The sequence below is a fragment of the Oncorhynchus nerka genome, linkage group LG3, assembly GCF_034236695.1.
Source record: "Oncorhynchus nerka isolate Pitt River linkage group LG3, Oner_Uvic_2.0, whole genome shotgun sequence".
Classification (NCBI taxonomy): Eukaryota; Metazoa; Chordata; class Actinopteri; order Salmoniformes; family Salmonidae; genus Oncorhynchus; species Oncorhynchus nerka.
In genome coordinates this window covers 43,601,640-43,622,559 of record NC_088398.1, presented here as the reverse complement: position 1 = coordinate 43,622,559, position 20,920 = coordinate 43,601,640, and the positions used below count along the sequence as shown (strand labels likewise).

Here is a 20,920-nt window from a genome sequence, read left to right as displayed (position 1 = left end):
GTGAATGATGCCCAACGTGCACAGTGAGGCAAGAAACTTTTTTTTTTTCCCCCTCGACTTTTTCCAAATCATAATCGCACACCTCATGTAGCCTAGCCCATAGGCCTACATGTTTTGATAAGGTTTGTATCACAATTCAAATGAAGCCTAACTGGCATATATAGGCGGCGAGTGAGTTTCAAGTTTGGGGGAAGATAATTTTAACCATTAAAATGCAGCTATATAAAAAAAAAAGCATTACATGCATAAATCGCATTTGCGGTCACCTTTTGAGAACAGTGTTTTCCCGCTAATTGATTGCATGTTGGAACATTCGCGCCTATAGTCTACTGCCGTGTGTGTGCATTGCTGAGCTTATAACGTGAAGAAAGCGACAGGAAATGTTCTGATCTGTTGCGTCAGCCTCACATTGTTTTTTTTAATAGTTTGATGTGAGTGGTTGTATTCATTTGGGATCTATCGCATCCCACAACTGTCCTAGAGTTTGTTTGGAATATTTATTCTCACACAGTATGACAAGTTGACCAACTTCTGTACTATGGGGGATAGGAGATTGACATAGGCTAGTGCTTTTGCTGTTTGTTAGGCCTACTCATCTTGTTGGCTGAGTAAATTGGGACCGTTCTTGTAGCATCTTCAATGTGCGCCTCGGAATTCGATAAGGACGCGCACAGTCACGTCCCCGATGTGTCTGTCTTCACTTGTAGCCTACTTTGGAGCTAAATTGCCTGTGAGAAGGACTTGATCACGTAAGGCTAGAATGAGATATCTGAAAAGAGCCATGTGAGTGAGAGGTGCTTCGGAGCACGGCGATTGGCAGCCGGGAGAAGGGAATTATAATTATTATATTCAGCCCGAGGGCACATTGGGCCACTTTGGTCGCAAGGCATAGATTGATTTATGGGGCATTACGTCCACACAAGGGGGATGCCGCTGGGAAATTTGAGGCCTGGTGAGAATATTATCAAGTGCTTGTCGAGTGGTGAGTGAAAGACTGATGAAGTGTGTGCAGCCTGCGCAAGAAACAACGCAGAACTCATGCCTTTCATGTAACTTCGCATCATGCCGCCTTAGAATGTATTCAAAATGAAAACATCTAGCCCAACGTTTGTGTCACAACTAAAGTTGCATAAATATCCCTAAACTAAGCATATAGGAGGACCTGTTTCTTCGTTAACCGCTCAGCACAAAACAGCCGCATATGCGCATCACGTCGGAAATCATTTGGAGAAAATAGCCTTTCTATTTTATTTGGCTTTGTTCAATCGTATCATTCATGCTATAAAATATTGCCACGGAATCCTAAGCAAATCTTGTCTGCTAAATTAACTAGTGTAGCCCACAGCCATATGGCATAGCCAGATCAGGACCCAACATAAGGACAACTCAGAGTATGCTATTCTGTTCTTCTGAAATAGGCTACATTTTCTTCATATCACATTTCTTTAGATCGGTCTAAAATAAATAACGGATTTAATGTGAAGGCGTAGGCTTTGTTACATGGATTCGTTCGACGTTTTTCCAAAATGTAGATGTTCCAAAGGTCTGCATCAGTGGCTTTTAGGCTAAGCGTGGAAGTCAAGAGATGCTAAACGTGTTGATGTTCATTAAACGGTCATTTACCATGAGACCGGCAGTTATTTACATGACAACCACTGGCTGACAGAATGTCATGACTGCCACATCCCTATCCCCCCTGGGATGGGCAGCACATCACAGTGATTTGCATGCTGGGGACTGACGAAGGATCTGGGGAGCAGTGCGTACGTAATGTACCTCCGCCTTGACTCGATTATCGCCGAAGCACAGGTGCTGCAGGTATGCGGCGGCGTTGGCCTGCACCGAGGGGAACTGGTGCTGCAGCATATGAATGACCTCGGGCAGCTCGGGGTCACGCCAGGCAAACTCCCTGGAACATAGACAGAGAGATATCAGACACACGCGCACAGAGACACACACAAAGCAGTACAACGTCAGCACACAGCTATATCCACCCACGGTCCACAGGGCTGGGGCACACGGCTACACGTTTCAAGCACCAGGAAATGACATTGACATCTATTACACTGCAGGATTGTTGCTTTTCTCCCAATATATAAAAAGGCTGAGATTTCACTCCGGTTTCATTTGTAAGACCAGAAGGCATGTCTTGCCTTTTGGAGTGTCACTGCGATGAGCTTCTCCTGACTCATGAGGCTTCGTTGAATCTGTCTAAAAAGACGTAGACTAGAACGAATGACCTTTGTGACAAGAGAAAAGCGTAGCTATTACCAAGTCTGCTTCTGGTTCAGAACTTGTATTTTTATCTCTGACCGCCAAAAAAACTCTCCTGACTAGCGGAGTAAAGAAAAGGAGAGGAAATGAGAAAGTAGGAAAGTGGGGAGCACGTCCACATTGTGACAGAATTGGCTGTGTTGATGTGTGTAGTGTCGTCTGTAAAGCGCCTGCCCTTGCCTCAGCGTGTTACATGAAGCAAGACGCCAGTCCAATCAAATCAAAATACAATTTTCTTCTAAATTACCCCGAGGACACAAAAGGTGATACCATCACCACTGCTACATGTCATCCGTTTGGCAATAGAGACCCAGTTGATGAAACATGCCTTTTCTTAGTGCAGGTGCTTTTAGGCCTGCCTCTGGATTGCAACCCAAATGGCACCCTACTCCCTTTATAGTGCACTACTTTGACCAGGGCCCATAGCCACTATATAGGGGAGAGTCAGGAGGCCCCCTTTGGTCTGAGCATGGTCTGCTGTGTAGAGCAGGCAGGGAGGGAGGCCTGCTGTCACCCTCTCACTGCTCTCAGCTAGAGCAGGACTCCGGGTGTGAACAGCACTCCCAAGGTCAGGGGTTCAGCGCTCCGGGTCCACAAACCCAGCCATGCTTACATAGTACACACGCCTCTGTAGCAAGAGCAGACGCAGCAGTTCACTGAATCAGGGGGTCCTTTGTAGAGTGGTCCGTCTAGCCATTTGTGCAGGAAATGAAAACCTCTAGTGTATTCAAGGTTTTCCACTTAAAAATTTTACTTGATTTGTCAAAACAAAAAAATGTATCAACTCCTACAAAAAAAAACAGCCATTAATTATAATCCACATAATAATTCACATTTCCTGTTGCTGCGGGATTATTTTCCTGCTGTGGCAAACTTGGCTCAAATTAAGATCCGACATCTGTATCTTAATGGCTAAGGCTCTGGATGGCTGCCCAGGGGGCTGTGTGTGTGTGAATAGTAACACTAGTGTTGACCCAGCAGTATATACAGTAGTAGCCCCGTAAGCCAGGTTAGAAGCACTGTTAAAACCCAGTGAATGACAAGGGAGGGATGAATTAGTCGGAACCAAACCGTTCAAAACAGAGCGGGATCTGTCAGAATTCGTCCAATAAGAAACGGATGTTTCCGTTTTACGGTGCAAAGTTTTGCTAAGGTGCGGACTAATGACAACGACCCAGTGCTTGTAGCTTAGTGGCTTAGAGCCTAGTGCTTTACCTCGGGTCCTTCTGGATGCTGTCTATGGAGGGCGAGCGGGTGGCCCCGTCATCCATGACGACCGGCTGCCTGACGTAGTTGCCCTCGGAGGGCCGGTACTGAGCCAAGCGATAGGGCTCTGCGTACGTGGCCGCCGTGTTCAGAGCGTAGTTGCTTCTTTGGTACGTCATGGCACTACGCTGGCTGGAGGTCCTCTGGAGGGTCCCCACGCCTGAGAGACCAACGAAAAACAACTCAGATTGATATCGAACAAGACAAGTATACAGCAGCTACCAGACCTCATCTACAACTCCCTGGGCTAGTGAAGATTAGCAGTGTTCTTTCAAACCTTTTTCACCTCAGAAAACGTGACCAAAACAGAACCCCTTTTCTCTGAATAGTGCACTGCTTTTGACCATGGCACATAGGGCTCTGGTTAAAAGTAATGCACTCTATAAGGAATAGGGTGCTATTTGGGACACACCCTGAGGCGTGCTGACCGGAGCGGAAAACACTAGGCTTTTTGACTCGCACACACCGTTTCTTCCAATCTGGATCCACTTAATGAAAGAGGGTAAAATGGTGCTCCCATGATTCCACACTACTCCTCCTTCAAAAAGGGACCGTTTTGTTGTTGTCGTTTTGTTCATTAACGATGTAGGACTGAGCAAGCCATTTCCTGCAGGTTTTTTCACAGGGCTCGTCTGCCTTGTAGTAGGTGATCCAGCAACACACCTTCTCTCATCCCTCTCTCCTCTCCTCCCTGCTTCAGTGTGGCTGTGTCCGACACAGGAATAGACACACAGTCCTCCCTCTTTAGGTGAAACAGCAGCAGTGCTAAGCTAACACACCAACAGGATATCCTTCCATCCAGGCCAGGGTAAATATTTAGTCTGCCATAATTTTAACTGTGTCATCGTCCTTAAACAATGTCTATTTTTCTGCCCCTCTCCCCTCCTTGCGTTGTGATATTGTGACCTAGTTTCTAGCACAATATGCCCTACATACTCACTCTCTCTCTCACACACACACACACACACAGCCTGGCCTGCCTTCCTGCTCCGAACAAACAGAGCAGAGACCATGTGACTGCTGCTCTCCTTCCCTCCGGTCAGATCTCTATCCTGCCATGCTGCAGGGACTGGGCCTGCACACAGAGCACACACACACAGTCCCTCGTACAAGAAACAACACGTCAACTTGAAGCTGCACTCCAAAAAAAAAAAAATGCTCACATCAATACCTCTCTATTTGGCAGTTCATAGGCCAGATCTGTGATATCATGATGACACGCTACTAAAATCCTCTTTTTTAAAAAAAAAAAAGCTACATCCATCTTTTAAATGTCATACCCGACCTCTGAGACTTGCTTTTTTTGCAACAGGGATCGATATTTCCATTTAGCATAAAAACCTTGGTTGTCACTCCCCAAAAAATACAGACCACCAGAAATACTGTAGATAAAGAATTTATGGAAAGAGAACTGGGGAAAAAGTCCATCAAAATTGAATTTCACACTATAACAAAGGGTGCTTGGGGATAAAATTAGATTTTTTATTTCTTCGTTAAAGACTCCAAACAACCTTTTTTGCCTTCCTCTCAATATAGCCGGGCCGAAAGTGTAACATGGGTGCTAATCGTTATCTGAAAGGAGCCGTCTTCTGAGCATCAATACCATTTATTACCGAACTTATCAGTCCGTGAGGATCTCACGTCTGCTGTAAAGAGGATGCTAAATGGCTGTGTGCTGGAGGAGCGATGATAGAATTCTAACATCCAAACCCAGCTGGCCATGGCTACCTCCCAAATAGAGCCCTGTTACCTATAAAGTACACAAGGGATAGCATGCCCTACTTTTGGGCCCCGGTCAATCAAAAGTGTCGAGCACTTAAAATAGGGAGCAGGGTGCCATTTGGGACGCTGACTCTGTGTGGACACGCTGCTGTTCCCTGGCCCCTCATCCCTCTTCTCATTATGAGTGTGACACACAGGTAATTGACTCCTTTGTGGATGGCGTATCAGCCCATGCCTGTCTCCTTCCTCTCCTGTCTCAGACCCATCTCTGACGAAGGAGGGAGGAAAGGAGGGCAAGATAGGTAGACTGGCAGGCAGGCAGTCTGGCTGGGCTGGATGGCTGTCTGGCTTGGACAAAGTGTTCCCAGGAGAGATCACATGAGAGAGAAAAAGAGAAGGGGGAGGGGAGTGGGTAAGCGAGAGAGAGAGAAAGCGCGAGAGACAGTGAGAGTGAACGAGAGCAAGAGAGAGAACCTGGGCTAGAGTGGGAAAGGCAGGGGGAGTAGCCATGTAACAGCTATGTTTAAACTATGACAGAGTCATTGTAAATGATTTAAAAGACTGCTCTCTCTCTCTCCTCAACATCCCCATCTGTTTCTCACCAACGCTGCTGATCAAATCAGCTTATTGATGCCTTGGTTCCATCCTGCTTGCATTAGTGTTCTCATCATTAGACATTGAGATGACGTTAACCTAGGCCTTTTGGGAAAGTTTTAGAGAAATCAACGGTTGGAATAAGTAAGAAAGGAATAAGCAGCAAATCCTCCAAACAGGATTTGTGGAAAACATGGACATTTTTTGAAAATTACCTGAATTTTGCAGCCTTAAGATGAAGTGTAGAACAGTGTTTTTCAAACCTCTCCTTGGGCCCACAAGCCATTCCATGCATTTTAAGTTCACTATTCAACTTGTCAACTAATCATTCAGCCCTTGAATAGGTCAATCAGGTGAGCTAGTTCAGAGCTACAACTAAATTATGAAAGGTCTGGGAGTCCCCAAGGAGAGGTTTGAAAACCAATTGTGTACAGCAGGGCTGTCAAAGTAATTCCATGGAGGGCCTAGTGTCTGCTGGTTTTCAGGTTTTTCCCTTTCAATTAAGACCTAGACAACCAGGTGACGTGAGTTCCTTATTAATCATTGACATTAATTCATCAATCAAGTACAAAGGAGGAGCGAAAACCTGCAGACACTCGGCCCTCCGTGGAACGAGTTTGACACGTGGTGCACCTCATAGCAGTCTAGTGTTCTACCTGACGGACTCCTGTAGATGGCGCTCTGTGAGGAGTTGTTGAGGTCCACTGGGTCGTGGTGGTTGGGGCTACGGTACAGGGGCCCCTGGAAGGTCCTGTCCTCGTAGATGGGCGTGATGTGGCGGTCAGGGGACATGGCTGACCTCAGGTCCTGGCCCAGCTGGCTGTGCTGACTGGCGTACGAGCTCCGCATGCCTAAAGGGACGGAGAGCGTAAGTCTGCGTCCTGAATGGAAACGTATTCCCGAATTTAAGTGCATTCGTTTTTGACCAGAGCCCATTGGGCCTTAATAAGGAATAGGGTGTCATTTGGGGTACAGAATCAGACAGTAGTACAGGCTCAGGGTTAGAGACTGCCACCGGCCTCGTGTGTCTTCCTGTGTGTCACCCCTAATCCCCATTAGCATCACACAGTGACAGCTACTACACAGCAGCACACAGCACAGATAGCTAGGGATAAACTGCAATAATTCAGACACGCTCAAATTGCTAGCGAGAGCTCAGAGAAAAAAAACGCCATGTCCGTGCTGAAGTTTGACAGTTAAGCTGCTAAAGACGGACTTAATTGAAATTAATTCAGGGCTCATTTCCAATTCTGTGCAACGCTAAGGCAGTATCTTTATGCCGTTTGTCAAGCCGCACCGCCCCCATCTCTCTGCTCCGCTCTCTCTCTTAATGATCCAGCTTTTTAACCTCATAGAGTTGATGTCCGTGCCCAGGGGAATTTGAATTGGCACAAAAAAAATAAAAATCAAACAAACAAAATCTGTCAGTTTAAGCTACAGATATTGCATGGGATGTCTCTCAATTCACCAGCATCCTCCGGTGTCACACTTCCGCATCTGCGGTGAAAGGTGACAGCTAGAGTGGTGTTTGTAAGAGCACAAGACGTCCCAAAATTCAGTCTTCTCACAAAACCGTCCAGCATCCGAACGGTTTGGCCAACAAACTACACTATATATACAAAAGTATGTGGACACCTTCAAATTAGTGGATTTTGTTATTTCAGCCACACCCATTGCTGACAGGTGTATAAAATAGAGCACACAGCCATGCAATCTCCATAGGTAAACAATAGCAGTAGAATGGCCTAACTGAAGAGCTCAGTGATTGATTTTGTGGCTACACCTGGGGGTGAATCCCAAATGGCACCCTATTCCCGATGCAGAGCACTATAAAAGGGAGCCATTTGGAACTCGTCTTGATAGGCTAGACGTTGCCTTCCCCATCAGGCTTTCTAGTGAGAGTGAATGGATATATGGGCTAGTAGAACACACGGCTGAGCCAGCAGATGTCAGGAGGTGTGTGTGTTTCTGTAAATGGAGGAAGGGGGTGGGTTCTCCTAACCATAAGCTCATTTACCAGGGGAAAGCCCTGATGAGGTCAATCAAATTAGAAATTCACACCAGATGACCCACCATGACAACAGTATTTGGGGGAGTCACAGCCCAGCACGGCTGACTGACGGAGGTCTGGTCGGTCCGGATGTGGAACAATGTCTGCCTGCATCCCAAATGGCACCTCATACCCTTTAAAGTGCAGTGCTTTAGACCACTACATAGGCAATTGGGTACCATTTGGGACGCAACCGGAGCCTACGGCAGGAAAGCAGCATCTGCCACTACGCATCCAGGCGTATAAATCCAGCCTGCAGTTATTACCGCCGAGGCCGGCCCAAAGATCACAAGCCTTAGCTCCTAACAGCGCAATACCCTCTAGTCCCCTCTGCTTCAGGGTAACAGATCCCATACACGTGGCTCATGTGGATATGTGACCTAACCTCGCATCAAGGGGACTCAACTCCCCAGCGCAATAGAGAGACCGCAGTAGCCGAGTCACTGAGCACTCACTGCATACTTCGCTCACTTCAATAGAGCCCAAACACGATTGTTTTTTGGCTCAGGTCCAACACCGCTAGGCGAGCAGAGGCTCTCAAGCTGCTCAACACTGCCATGCGTTAATGAGATAAATGAGGGATTCTTATCAGAGTTCAGAACAGCGAAAATGAATAAATAGAAGTGTTTGTCTTTCCGGGGAGAGCTGAAGCCCAGTAAGGCTGTAGGCTGTGTCCCAAATGACACCCATGTGGGTCCTGGTCAAAACCAGCGCTAAAAAAAAAAAAAAAGGGGAATAGATTGCCATTTGGGACACAAGTATAACCACTCAGCAGCAGCACACTTGCCTACTCTCCCTCAGAAACAGTGCCAAATAAACATGACCTCTGGAGCATCCGCAGCGTGCGGTCAGCTGTTGAGAGAGACCCAGGGGAGAGCTTCGTCTCTGGAGGGGGGTTCAGCGAGACCCCGAATAACCACCAGCTTCGCACACTAGCTAATGAACAGCTAAGTGGCGAGCCAGTGGAGAATAAACCCTATTCAAACAACTTACTGGGGGGACAAGATAAGCATAGATAATGTCATCCGCTAAAACTGTAGTTCTCCATGGGTTACTAGAAAGCACATTAATACATTAGATCAAAGAGGATGGGAAAATAAGCAACTAGTGGCAAAATGGTAATATTCCCCAAATTCCAAGGTTTCCCAGAATTCCTGGTAGAAAGCTTCCAGATTTCCTCCTGATTCTGGGAATTGGAGGAGTTGCAAAAGACCGGATGAATCAGCGTTGTTCCAATGTACATTTGTCAATGTATTATGACTTGGAATCTACATGGAAAATACATTGGATTTGAGGGTGAAATATCAGCCAGAGGATTATGGCATCATTACAGAGCATTTTACAGATTACTGCACCTGTACATAGCCCACCTATAATTTAGCCCAAACAACTACCTCTTTCCCAACTGTATTTAATTTATTTATTTATTTTGCTCCTTTGCACCCCATTATTTGTATTTCTACTTTGCACATTCTTCCATTGCAATACTACCATTCCAGTGTTTTACTTGCTATATTGTATTTACTTTGCCACCATGGCCTTTTTTGCCTTTACCTCCCTTCTCACCTAATTTGCTCACATTGTATATAGACTTGTTTTTTTTTTTTTTTTTTTTTACTGTATTATTGACTGTATGTTTGTTTTACTCCATGTGTAACTCTGTGTCGTTGTATGTGTCGAACTGCTTTGCTTTATCTTGGCCAGGTCGCAATTGTAAATGAGAACTTGTTCTCAACTTGCTTACCTGGTTAAATAAAGGTGAAATAAAATAAAATAAAATAAAATCATTGTAGCCCATTTTCAACAGATATAAAATATGTTGAATTTGTACCTTTGAAACAATGTCAGATCCCCAACATTATATCCACTATGAGAAAAAAACAATAGGCTGGGCAGTACCTCCTACTGGAGAGATGATCTATCTACAGCTATTCATTTGGTCTCAGATCCAGGGTTTGAACCAAGCCCAGCCCTGCTTAGCTTCGACATTTGTCACTGACTATTCCCAATATGCTATCGTGAGAATGATTAGAGAGATCTCTTAATAACAAAATATATTCACTGTTGCTATCGAAGTCATTCCAAAAGGGTAGGTTTAACAGAGCAAATTAAATGTATTTGGTATTTTATTAGGATCGCCATTAGCTGTTGCAAAAGCAGCAGCTACTCTTCCTGGGGTCCACACAAAACATAATGACATAACACAGAACATCAATAGACAAGAACAGCTCAAGGACAGAACTACATAGATTTTTTTTTTAAAGGCACACGTAGCCTACATATCAATGCATACAAACACACACAATCTAGGTCTAATTAGGGGAGAGGCTTTGTGTCACGAGGTGTTGCTTTATCAGTTTTTATTTTAAATCAGGTTTGCTGTTTATTTGAGCAATCTGAGATGGGAAGGAAGTTCCATGCAATAACGGCTCTATAAAATACTGTACGTTTTCTTGAATTTGTTCTGGATTTGTGGACTGTGAAAAGACCCCTGGTGGCATGTCTGGTGGGATAAGTGTGTATTTGTCAGAGCTGTGTGTAAGTTGACAATGCAAACCATTTGGGATTTTCAACACAATGTTTCTTACAGAAAGAAGTGATGCAGTCAGACTCTCCTCAACTCTTAGCCAAGAGAGACTGGCATGTTTAGTATTTATACCGGCCCTCTAATTACAATTAAGAGCGAAACATGCCGCTCTGTTCTGGGCCAGCTGCAGCTTAACTAGGTCTTTCCTTGCAGAACTGGACCACACGCCTGGACAATAATCAAGATTAGACAAAACTAGAGCCTGCAGGACTTGCTCTTTGGAGTGTGGTGTCAAAAAAACAGAGCATCTCTTTATTACAGCTAGACCTCTCCCCATCTGTGCAACCACTGAATCTATACGTTTTGACCTTGGCATTACCTTCGGTTGTAAACTGTCAAGTAATTTAGTCTCCTCAATTTGTTCAACAGCCATAACATTCATTACCAGATTCAGCTGAGTTCTAGAACTTAAGGAATTATTTGTACCAAATTTCAATGCTCTTAGTTTTAGAGATGTTCAGGAACAGTTTATTACTGGCCACCCATTCCAAAACAGACTGCAACTCTTTGTTAAGGGTTTCAGTGACTTCCTTAGCTGTGGTTGCTGATGCGTATATGGTTGAATCAGCAACATAAATGGACACACATGCTTTGCTTAATGCCTGTGGCTGGTCATTGGTAAAAATAGAAAAGACTAGAGGGCCTAGAGAGCTGTAACCATACTTTGTAAGTCAAATATCGTCAATGATACTACTTAGGCCTTTATATAGCATTTGAAAAGTCATCAACTTAAACAAGCCCACTGGGAACAGTCTAGTTTTCATTTACATTTTGTTGTCAACGGAGGTGAATTCAATGTGAAATCTCCCCACACACAACATGTTTAAAAGTTGGGTGAAAAATATACAAAATTCCCTTAAGTTGATTACTTTTTTCAAATCCAAATCAGTTTTCTACATTGACACAACATCCCAGGTTTTTTGTGTGGAAATGACGTGGAAACAACATTGACGCAACCTGTTTTTGCCAAGTGGGAGGGTTCAACAAAAAAAGGACAGCTTTGGTCGATTTCAAATTGAATCAAGTTAATCATTGTCTGATATACATCTCCACCTCAACCAAAAATCGAAGTAAAAAAAATATAACTAAATCAAAGGCAAACGCAAACTTTTTTTTTTTAAAGCGCATTTAAAGTTTGATATGATTAGATTTAGTCCTATTCTTTAACTTTCATTTTTGGTTGAGATTTATTTGTTTATTTGGATCCCCATTAGCTTTAGCAGAAGAAGCTGCTACTCTTCCTGGGGGCCACAATAACACAAAACATGACGAGTAACAAAACACTGATAAGACAAGGTCAGTCAAACAAATTTAAAATACAACAACAAAAAATCTTGTGTTAGTGTGTTGGTGAGTGCGTGTCCCCTCACAGTCCCCGTTGTTCCATGAGACGTTTGGAATTGTCTTTTTTTTCTTTTTTTAAGTAATTTTGCTTTTTGCTTGAGGGAAGGGAGTTCCATGAGATCATGGCTCTGTATAATATTGTGCGTTGCAGTGAATTCGTTTTGGACTTGGGGACTGTGAAGAGACCCCTGGTGGCATATGTATTGGTGTCTGAGCTGGATGTTATTTGATTATGCAGACAATCTGGAGGTTTCATTACAGCAATAACTCTCGTAAAAACTAGAAGATAATCAGTTAATTGCTCATCAACACACAACCAGGAAAGACTGGCATGCATGTTGTTGAAGTTAGTGCTGTATGTGCAGTTAAGGGCAAGGTGTGTTTTGAGCCAGCTGCAGCTTTGCTAGGTCTTTCTTTTGTGAGACGTGAATCCAACACTGTGCCACTGACTTAATTCCAGTTCATCTACAAATTCATAATTAAAATGTTGGATTTCCGTCTCAACCAAAAATCAAAGTTAAAGAATAAGACTAAAACAAATGTTCAGAAACATCACACAACGTTTGACTTGATTTTGTCCTATTCTTTCACTTTGATTCGTGGTTGAGACAAAGATGTGAATCCAACATATCAATTATTAATTTGTCGACAAACTGGAATTAAATCCAGACTAAGTGGCACAAAAGATACATCTCCTTCAAAATGTTGATTTTTGGTTGCGTTGACAACCAAGTACAATATCAATTTTGCAATTCGTCTACAACTAAATCAAAAATAAAAGTTAAACAATATGATTAAGCCAGTAGCTCAGATTAAACTATCCAAGCATTAGATATCCTTTACAAATGTTGATATTTGGTTTGCGTTGTCAACGCAATTTAATATGACTTTTGTAAGAGAGTAAATAGCCTAAAGTTAAGGCTCTTTTACAAACTCTTGTAACAGTATTTATTCAAACTCAAAATTAGTAACACATCCACTGCCACATTTTGAGGTTAGCATACTAACTATAAATGTCTTATCCAATCATAGAAAGCGTGCATATTCAAGATAGCCTGCAAGGGTCGCAGGTCTGTGGAGATCTTCACAATTGCTATAAAAATCGGTGATAACATTTCAATTGTTGCATTAAAAAAAAAAACATTGCACTTTCAACCATTTTAAAAAGAACAACAAATACAGTGATAAAACATTTCAATGCCAACTAAACCAAAAATCAGACATTGCTTTTCCATTGGAATTTGGTTGTGCTTTTAGATGGTTGAAAGCATAGTGATAACACATTGGGAATTCAACAAACTTCTAGCTGTCTTTTTGAGTGGGTGAATAAAAGGTTGAAATCTCATTGATCAACGTCTCAACCAAATATTACCCACATTTCCACGATGAAATGATGTGGTGTGCCCAGTGGGTTGTCATTGGAGAGGTTGATGTGGGCTGCTGTGGTGACACATCCAGGCGGTGGCGCAGGCTCATATAGTCAATCTGCAATGCTTCAGACAACGGCGTTTCGATTGGCAGTAATTCGCTTGGGTTTCTCTTGTTGAAAGGTTTCTGATTAGAGAAGGGGAATATCAACAAGCCGGTGTTGGACACCACATCACAGCCCGCCACAGCCAAGTAAATCGGCTTATCCGTTGGACATGATGAGGGCTTTCAGTAGAACCGTAGCTTGAGGGGAGAAGAGGAGGAGAGGAAAAGAGAGAGGGGGAAAAAAAGGAGGAGGAGGAAGGAATCTCCCAGAGACAGGAGCTTCCATGCATATCCATCCCGCTCCGCTCTGCAGGCTCTCTCCCCGCCCTCTCCCCATTCTCTAACTAACAGTACCATTATAAACCTTAGCACACACTAATCCCAGTGCCTTTATTCTGCTCCCTGGTGAAACGCAGCAGTCAGGTTCTAAAGCAGCTGCGAATTGTCTCTGAAAATAATATATGAATGGTGAACATTCATAGTGTGTTAGACTCGTTTAACGCTGCCTTCACTTCCTCCCGTGGCCCGAACAGTTTGCAATTGGCTAGACGTGCTGTAGGGAGGTGGCAATTTGGCACACTGACTCTGCAGAAACAAACATTTTAAAAAATGGATGCAGCGGACTTACATTCCTGAGCCAAAATAATTCGCTAAAACTTTTCCCAACATAGGGGCAAGAAATGACGAAATCCATTAAGACAATCTGATCTGCTCTCGATCATGCAGAAGATTACTAACTTAAGTATGGAAATCAGCACGCTATAAGTAAACGCCACTCTTTCCGTAAACCAAAGCATAAGGCTTTACTAGGCGTAGGCTGAGCGCCACACGTGCCTAAAATGCTGTTGAGCCACATTTCCCTTTGCTCTCCTCCAGTGCTCTGAAATGGACATCGGACATAATTACAGGAATGTTTTTCAGAGAGATGACTTCCTGCCAATGCTGGAGCTTGGGGGGAGCAGGGAGGATGGTGGTCTGGATCTGGCCAAAGTGAGAGAGGGAGCTGCAGCCAATCTGCAGGCTCAGGTTTTAGCTGGCATTTGCCAACTGAACGCCAACGAGTGCGGACATGTGAACGCCAACGAGTGCGGGCATGTGAACGTCAACATCCCAGTCACTGCTGCCACAGCTGCTCAAGCATCTGACATAATCCACGGGTCACTCAGGCTGTCCTGACCCAGATGAGGAGAGGAGCTGTGCAATGCTGCCATCAAAGGACATACAGTATGTGACTTTGTGTCGGCTAGTTTCTATGGGGACAGCTAGGTGAGAGGAGGCATGGGGGTTTGGGACAGAGGCAGACAGCAGAATTCAGAAGAGACTTAAATTGGGCTTGGACGGGCCACAGTGGCCACCGTGTCTACAGACTTTGCACCTCAGAGAAGAGGTTTAAAAAGCCATAAGATATCAGTCATCGTAGAGGATGTGTATTATGGCCATCAGCAGAGAGAGAGAGAGAGAGAGACTGAGTACTGCAGTGATATAACGGCCTCGCAGAGATTATCATTATTGGGCCCCGATTTACAACAGTGCAAGAATGTAACGGGAAAGAAATGGGGAAACCACAGACTTACTTGGTCTGGGAATGATAACTTCGCACTTGACGGCTATTCTCCATAGCCTTTTAAACGTCTCCCATATGTGAATGGGGTTTTAATGCTTGTAAAAAGGTAATAGGTTGGACTTTAGGATCATACTACAAACAAAAAAGGTAACACGTAGTAACCCACACATGCCATGCTAAGACACTGATGAGAATACAGTAGGGTGAAGTTGCCCCTATACTCTGATCTTGGGTCAGTTTAGCATTTTCCCCAACTAACAGTTAAGGCTAGGATTGGGGCAAGGTAAGCTGATCCGAGATCTGTGCCTAGGAGAAACATCACCTCGGAGTCAAACGCATTATAAGAGGGGTGGTGGATCATGACGAAGTTAGAATTCACCTTGAAGGTCATCATCGACCAGGGGTTCTGTAGATATCCAATGGCAGCAGGAAAAGTTGGTCAAAAACACACACATTAAATCAACCTTTTCACAATAAAAACCTGGATAAATATTGCTGGACTAACTGGGAGAGCTGAAATCATTTTTAAAAAGAAACAACACAAAGTCATATGATTATTAGTTTGAAGGCGGGAACCATAGACTGTATATACAGTAAATAACGGAAGGCCCTCAGTAAAATGTCATAGGCCTAGTACCGTAAATTGACTGTCTACATTTCAATACCAATCCGCAAAGCAGCCCATTATGAAAACAGCAACCATATGTAATGTGCCTCTCCTTTTATGGTCCGTGTGCCTTGGAATAGCAGCCATTTTTCATAATCTACCTACCTTCTTATGTAGGGCAGATATCTAAAAACAGCTAATGGAAGAGTTCTTGGACTGAAAGGAAGAGGACAATTTAACATCGGCTGAGCCATTACTCTTACTGTAGTGATGTGGCTGGCCCGCAATAGCTGACAATCATTTCCCGCTCTCTTCAAAAAAAAAACACTGGGAAAGCATTTTTGTTTTCTAGCCTTCAATGGAAAACTAATCAATTAAACCTCAAATGATCCATTGAAAAAAAAGCCTCAAAATATCAGAAGATTATTCTGGTGTTATGTTGTGTACCGGGGCTCTGGTCAAAAGGTAGTGCACTACGTAGGGGATAGGGTGCCAGTCGGGACACAGCACGCCGCTTACACGTTCTGAATCAGCTGGGCCTCGTTCTCCCATTACAGCCTTTGTACCAAGAACAGAATCCCTGTCGTGAGGAATTATAGAACGGGCGTTTCCTTCAAACCGTACGCACCACAGTGTTCTTCCCTCCGAAGAGGAACAAAAACGCGACCGAAAAGTAGAGATAACACGCCCTACCCAACACTCACGTCTCAGACGGGAACGACAAAACCAGTGACAAATGCTCACTTCTGACGCAGTGGAAGAAGAAAAGCCTACCATTATTCTACCATTCTTTCTTCAGACTCCCTGTCAAGCAGCTCATATTTACTGGCATTGAAATGTCAAGTCAGACTCCTATGGCTGACACCCGCAAAGAGAAACGACAACAGATCTATCAATCAACACACAACATATGAATTACTTAGTGGAGCTGTCAACCAGAGCACACTGATGTTCTCTGTATCTCAGGGGGAAGGCAGGCAGGCAGGCATGCTTGCACCCGTTGCTTAACGACTCATTGCAAATTTAATGAAGTTGACAGGGGAAACAAAATCCAATCTCAATATCAAATCATTTCTGGTAACAATTAAGTACATTTTTGTAATTGTCTTCAATTAAAATGGTCCTAAAGAGACAAAAATAGCTTCTTGGCAAAGAGCAATTGCTCAAGAAAGATTTTTTTCTGGGACTGAATGGAATAGGTCTGAGTAGGGAGGGGAAAACTGAAAACTAGCTGTTATTGGCATAAAGGTTTTCAACTATTAACTCATTTAACGCAGGGTGATGTCACCAAGCAGGCCAAAACCTTCCCACCACAACACGCTGAAATTTCAGGCAGTCTTTTCAAACTGCTCTTACACTAAAAAGGCATTATCATCATTTACACAATTCCACAGTATTATTCCAACCTCAGCGTGGAAATATAAAATTTAAAAAACTGGAAATCATCTATGTACTTGGGATAAAATCAGATAACCTACACAAACAACAAAGTCTTTGTAAATTATTCTTCTGCTCCACTATTTGCTTAAGAAACTCCAGTCTTAATCTAGTACCTCTAGCACATAGAGTTTCTCTCAGTGGATATAGGCCTATTTGCATGCACACTGGCAATACACCCAACTGTGTGAGTCGCTGGAAAACATACATACCCATCCACGATCATACGGATCGATCTCCTGCCAAACCCTCCGGCGTTTCCTTTCAAACGGTGGCCTGTGGTTAAGGACGCGAGTCTACATGAGGCAGGGGCTGGCCCTGGTCCATGCCACAGACAGACACGGGCTTTTTGTCCCAAAATGGCATCTTATTCCCTATATAGTGCACTACTTGTGACCAGCGCCTGACCAAGGTCAACAGTGATCTGGTCAAAATTAGGGCTCTCGAGGTTGGGCGCAGTGACTCACTTTGTGCCGCAGCATGCCAACGGAAAAGCTTGACAGCAGAGCCACAGACTGGAGCCTGTCTCCGATTACGGGGAGACGACCTTAATCTACTTATTATCAGGCATAAATTGTTGACCTGTGCTCCTGTGACAGACTGGCTATCGCCAAGTGTAGCATATGCTCAACAACTAACCACTGAGTGAAGGAGGCAGAGGCGGCAGTAGTCTCGCAGAGCTCTGGTCAGAAATAATGCACATTGTAGGGAACAGGGCGCCATTTGAGAAGCAGACATTATCTCCTGCCCTGTGAAGGTATGCACGTGTTATCTAATGGAGAGAGTAGAGACCTGGATAGAGTGAGCACACCCACTCTAGATAGCTTTCTGGAGTGGGGTGTGTGTGTGTGTGGGGGGGGGGGCAGGGAGGAGAAGACAGAAGAGCTGACCTGTGAGGCTGTCAGGCCGTGGGATCATCCTCTCGTAGACGTCGTAGCTCTGGGCTCCGTAGGGGTCTGCATCGTGGTGGATCAACGAGCAAGGCAAGGTGGAGCCATAGTGCTGGGGCTGGGCCGTCATGCTGGAGCGCCCTGGAGACGCCGCCGACCCCCCTGGCTGCTGGGTGAGGGGTAAGGGGCCGTCCACCATCGTTAGGGGGGAGCCCATTCGCACCGAGGCTGACCCCAGGGCCTGGTATGGTGAAGTGGTGCGGCTGGCACTGCCCGAGCGGGAGTTGGCGCTGCCCATGCGGCGGAGGGCGGCGGGGGAACTCTTCTGGGTGTTGTAAGGGGAGCCAGCGCGCTGGGCTGAGGGCAGGGTGGTGGAGAAGATACTGGAGAGAGGCTTGGGCTCTGTGACAATGGGCGAGCAGTAGTTACTCCCCATAGTGGCCCTCAGGGAGCCCCGTGAGGGGGACACACTGTTGCCATAGGCCGGGGACTGGGTCCGGGAGGGCACCGAGCTCACCCTCCTCATGGCTCGACCCGGCGCTGCGGCGGTTAACACAGGGGCCTGTCAGGACAGACGAGGACAAAACTACTGAGAAACTACCACACATTTCAGCATCACATTTAATAGAGGCGTAAAATATTTTTTCTGAAAGTGTCTAGTATCTTATGGGACTATTAAAGGATATATTTTTTTCGCTTTTCTCTAACTTCCTTCACATCTCTCAGCCAGCAGTAGCATCTGTGTGCTCTGTGGCAGTCAGTATATTAATCATGACCATAGAGATGTATTAGAGAGCTCATCTATCTTTGCCATGGCTACTTCTGACCGCATAGACAATGCCATTGAGGGCTAAAACTGGCTTCAGTCCAAGTGTGGCCAAGTGCAAACGTCTATCCTACTCAATGGCCGTGACTGCTGCAGACAGTGTGCTCTCTATCCAACTCTATGGCCGTGACTGCTCCAGACAGTGTGCCCTCTATCCAACTCTATGGCCGTAACTGCTGCAGACAGTGTGCCCTCTATCCAACTCTATGGTCGTGACTGCTGCAGACAGTGTACCCTCTATCCAACTCTATGGCCCGTGACTGCTGCAGACAGTGTGCCCTCTAGCTCCGTGAGCTTACCTGGACCTGGGCCTGGCCCTCGGCCCTGGCATTCCTCAGGAGGGTAGAGGTGCCGCCTGTGCCCGGGTAAGAGCGCGGCATCCTCAGGTCAGTCTTAGCCAGACTATTCTGGTTATGGCTGCCGTAGTAGTTGCTGGCATCCTGGTAGCCACTGTCCGAGTACGAGTTCATCTGGGTGGAGCTGCGGGAGTTCCCTGTAGACCCTGAGAGACAGAAGGAGAAAGGAGAGAGGGCGAGAGAGCAGAAGGAGAAAGGAAAGGAGGGAGAGAGAGCAGAAGGAGAGAAAGAAATAGAGCGAGCAGAAGGAGAGAGACACCAAGTGAGTGTCCTTAAAGCACTACATGACATTTAGCTAGTCCACACAGTACTAATGACCTCACAGAGTGTCCGTTTCCACCTCCCCTCCATACTGGAGCCATACACTGGCTCATTAAAACTATACACATCACATATGCTTCTGAGGCCAAGCAGAACATTTCAAAGCATCATTAAAGGGCTCCGACTCTGGTGGGGCTAAGAGAGGGGGAGTGGCACAGCCTTGACGGGGGAGGGAGAGAGAGGAGAGAGTGTAGAACAGAGGGGCTGCATTAGTAACAGACCCTCACTTTCATGGAGCGAGGTCTGCTCTGGGGAGTACAGGGCCACCTGCTCCTGCTCCGTTCGGAGGCGGTAGGTGGGCGACTGAGAGGTGTCTGTCACTCGAGACTTGGTGTCCCGCGAGGTCGAGGCATCTGGGAAAGAATGGGAGGACAAAGTCAGTGTCACCTGTGTCGCTTATTTGGTATATCATGACGTTTGCAACGTCAGGATCGTGGGTTCAATTCCCGCTGGGATCACCCATACAAAATGTATGCAGTACGTACACACTACTGTTAGACACTTTCGATAAAAGTGTCTGATAAATGGGAAAAATACACTAAGTACACAAAACATTACGAACACCTGCTCTTTCCATGACACAGACTATCCAGGTGAATCCCTATGTCACCTGTTAAATCCACTTCAAATCAGTGTAGATGAAGGGGAGGAGACAGGTTGGAGAATGATTTTTAAGCTTCGAGACAATTGAGGCATGGATTGTGCATGTGTGCCATTCAGAGGCTGAATCAGCAAGACGTGCCTTCGAACAGGGTATGGTAGTAGGTGCCAGGCGCACCAGTTTGTGTCAAGAACTGCAACGCCGCTGGGTTTTTAGCGCTCAACAGTTTCCTGTGTGTATCAAGAATGGCCCACCACCCAAAGGACATCCAGCCAGCTTGACCCCCTGTGGAACACTTTTGTACTACTCAATATTAGGAAGGTGTTCTTAATGTTTTGTACACTGGAGAGATAGGAGACGTAGGAGTTAAAGGATTTCGCGTCGATGCAATAACAAATTCCACACTCGTGTAAATTAAGTTAATTATCATACTGACTCATAGGAGAGACATTTGTGACTCTCCTATTTTGCTGTGCCGGGACACTGATGAAAATCCCCTCGTCAAAACCGTTTCCAAACTAACATTCAACCTAGTCGCTATATTAGAGCCATGGCTCTGGCCAAAAGTAGTGCCCTGTATGGTGAATAGGGTGCCATTTAGGTCACAGCCCATGAGAACTACCACAGTAAAGTCTCTCATAAGCTGCTGTACAATGTTGCTCCACAATCAAAATCGAGTTAAGTGTGACCTGCGTGAATGAGCTCCACTGCAATAGCTGCAACAATGGGATGTCAGAACCCAATAGCTAGCCAGTCAGAACCGGAGGGAGGGAATTGTTGGCTGGCATATGGATGAGGGGGGAGGCCGAATTCCATGGAGGAGCCACTCTGCTGTTCCTTTCTGGCTTGTAAGTGTCTCAGTAACCCATTTCCTTGCCAGGAGCCCGCCGTCTCCGCAGCTCAACGCCGCCTCTAGTTGCATGAGTTGACTGCAGCTACGGCACCTCAATAAATTCTGCTGCTGCAATTATTATGGTTGACTTGCCCACTGTGTGCGGCGCGGCGGAC

At 45.3% G+C, this 20,920-nt stretch overlaps 1 protein-coding gene across 9 annotated transcripts in view; it reads right to left on the bottom strand.

Annotated features, from left to right (window-relative positions):
• Window positions 1-20,920, bottom strand: part of LOC115108400 (plakophilin-4-like) — a 118,162-nt gene that overhangs the window by 24,069 nt on the left and 73,173 nt on the right. For 4 of the 9 annotated variants that reach the window (XM_065012064.1, XM_065012104.1, XM_029632711.2 and 1 more), the window contains exons 5-10: window positions 19,533-19,664; window positions 18,934-19,136; window positions 17,809-18,370; window positions 6,513-6,707; window positions 3,490-3,700; window positions 1,768-1,909 (exon numbers count right to left, since the gene is read on the bottom strand). In XM_065012064.1, the coding sequence (XP_064868136.1) occupies window positions 1,768-1,909; window positions 3,490-3,700; window positions 6,513-6,707; window positions 17,809-18,370; window positions 18,934-19,136; window positions 19,533-19,664 (1,445 nt within the window). The remainder of the gene's footprint in view (window positions 1-1,767; window positions 1,910-3,489; window positions 3,701-6,512; window positions 6,708-17,808; window positions 18,371-18,933; window positions 19,137-19,532; window positions 19,665-20,920) is intronic. The other 5 variants (XM_029632719.2, XM_065012079.1, XM_065012113.1 and 2 more) reach the window with 3 other exon arrangements.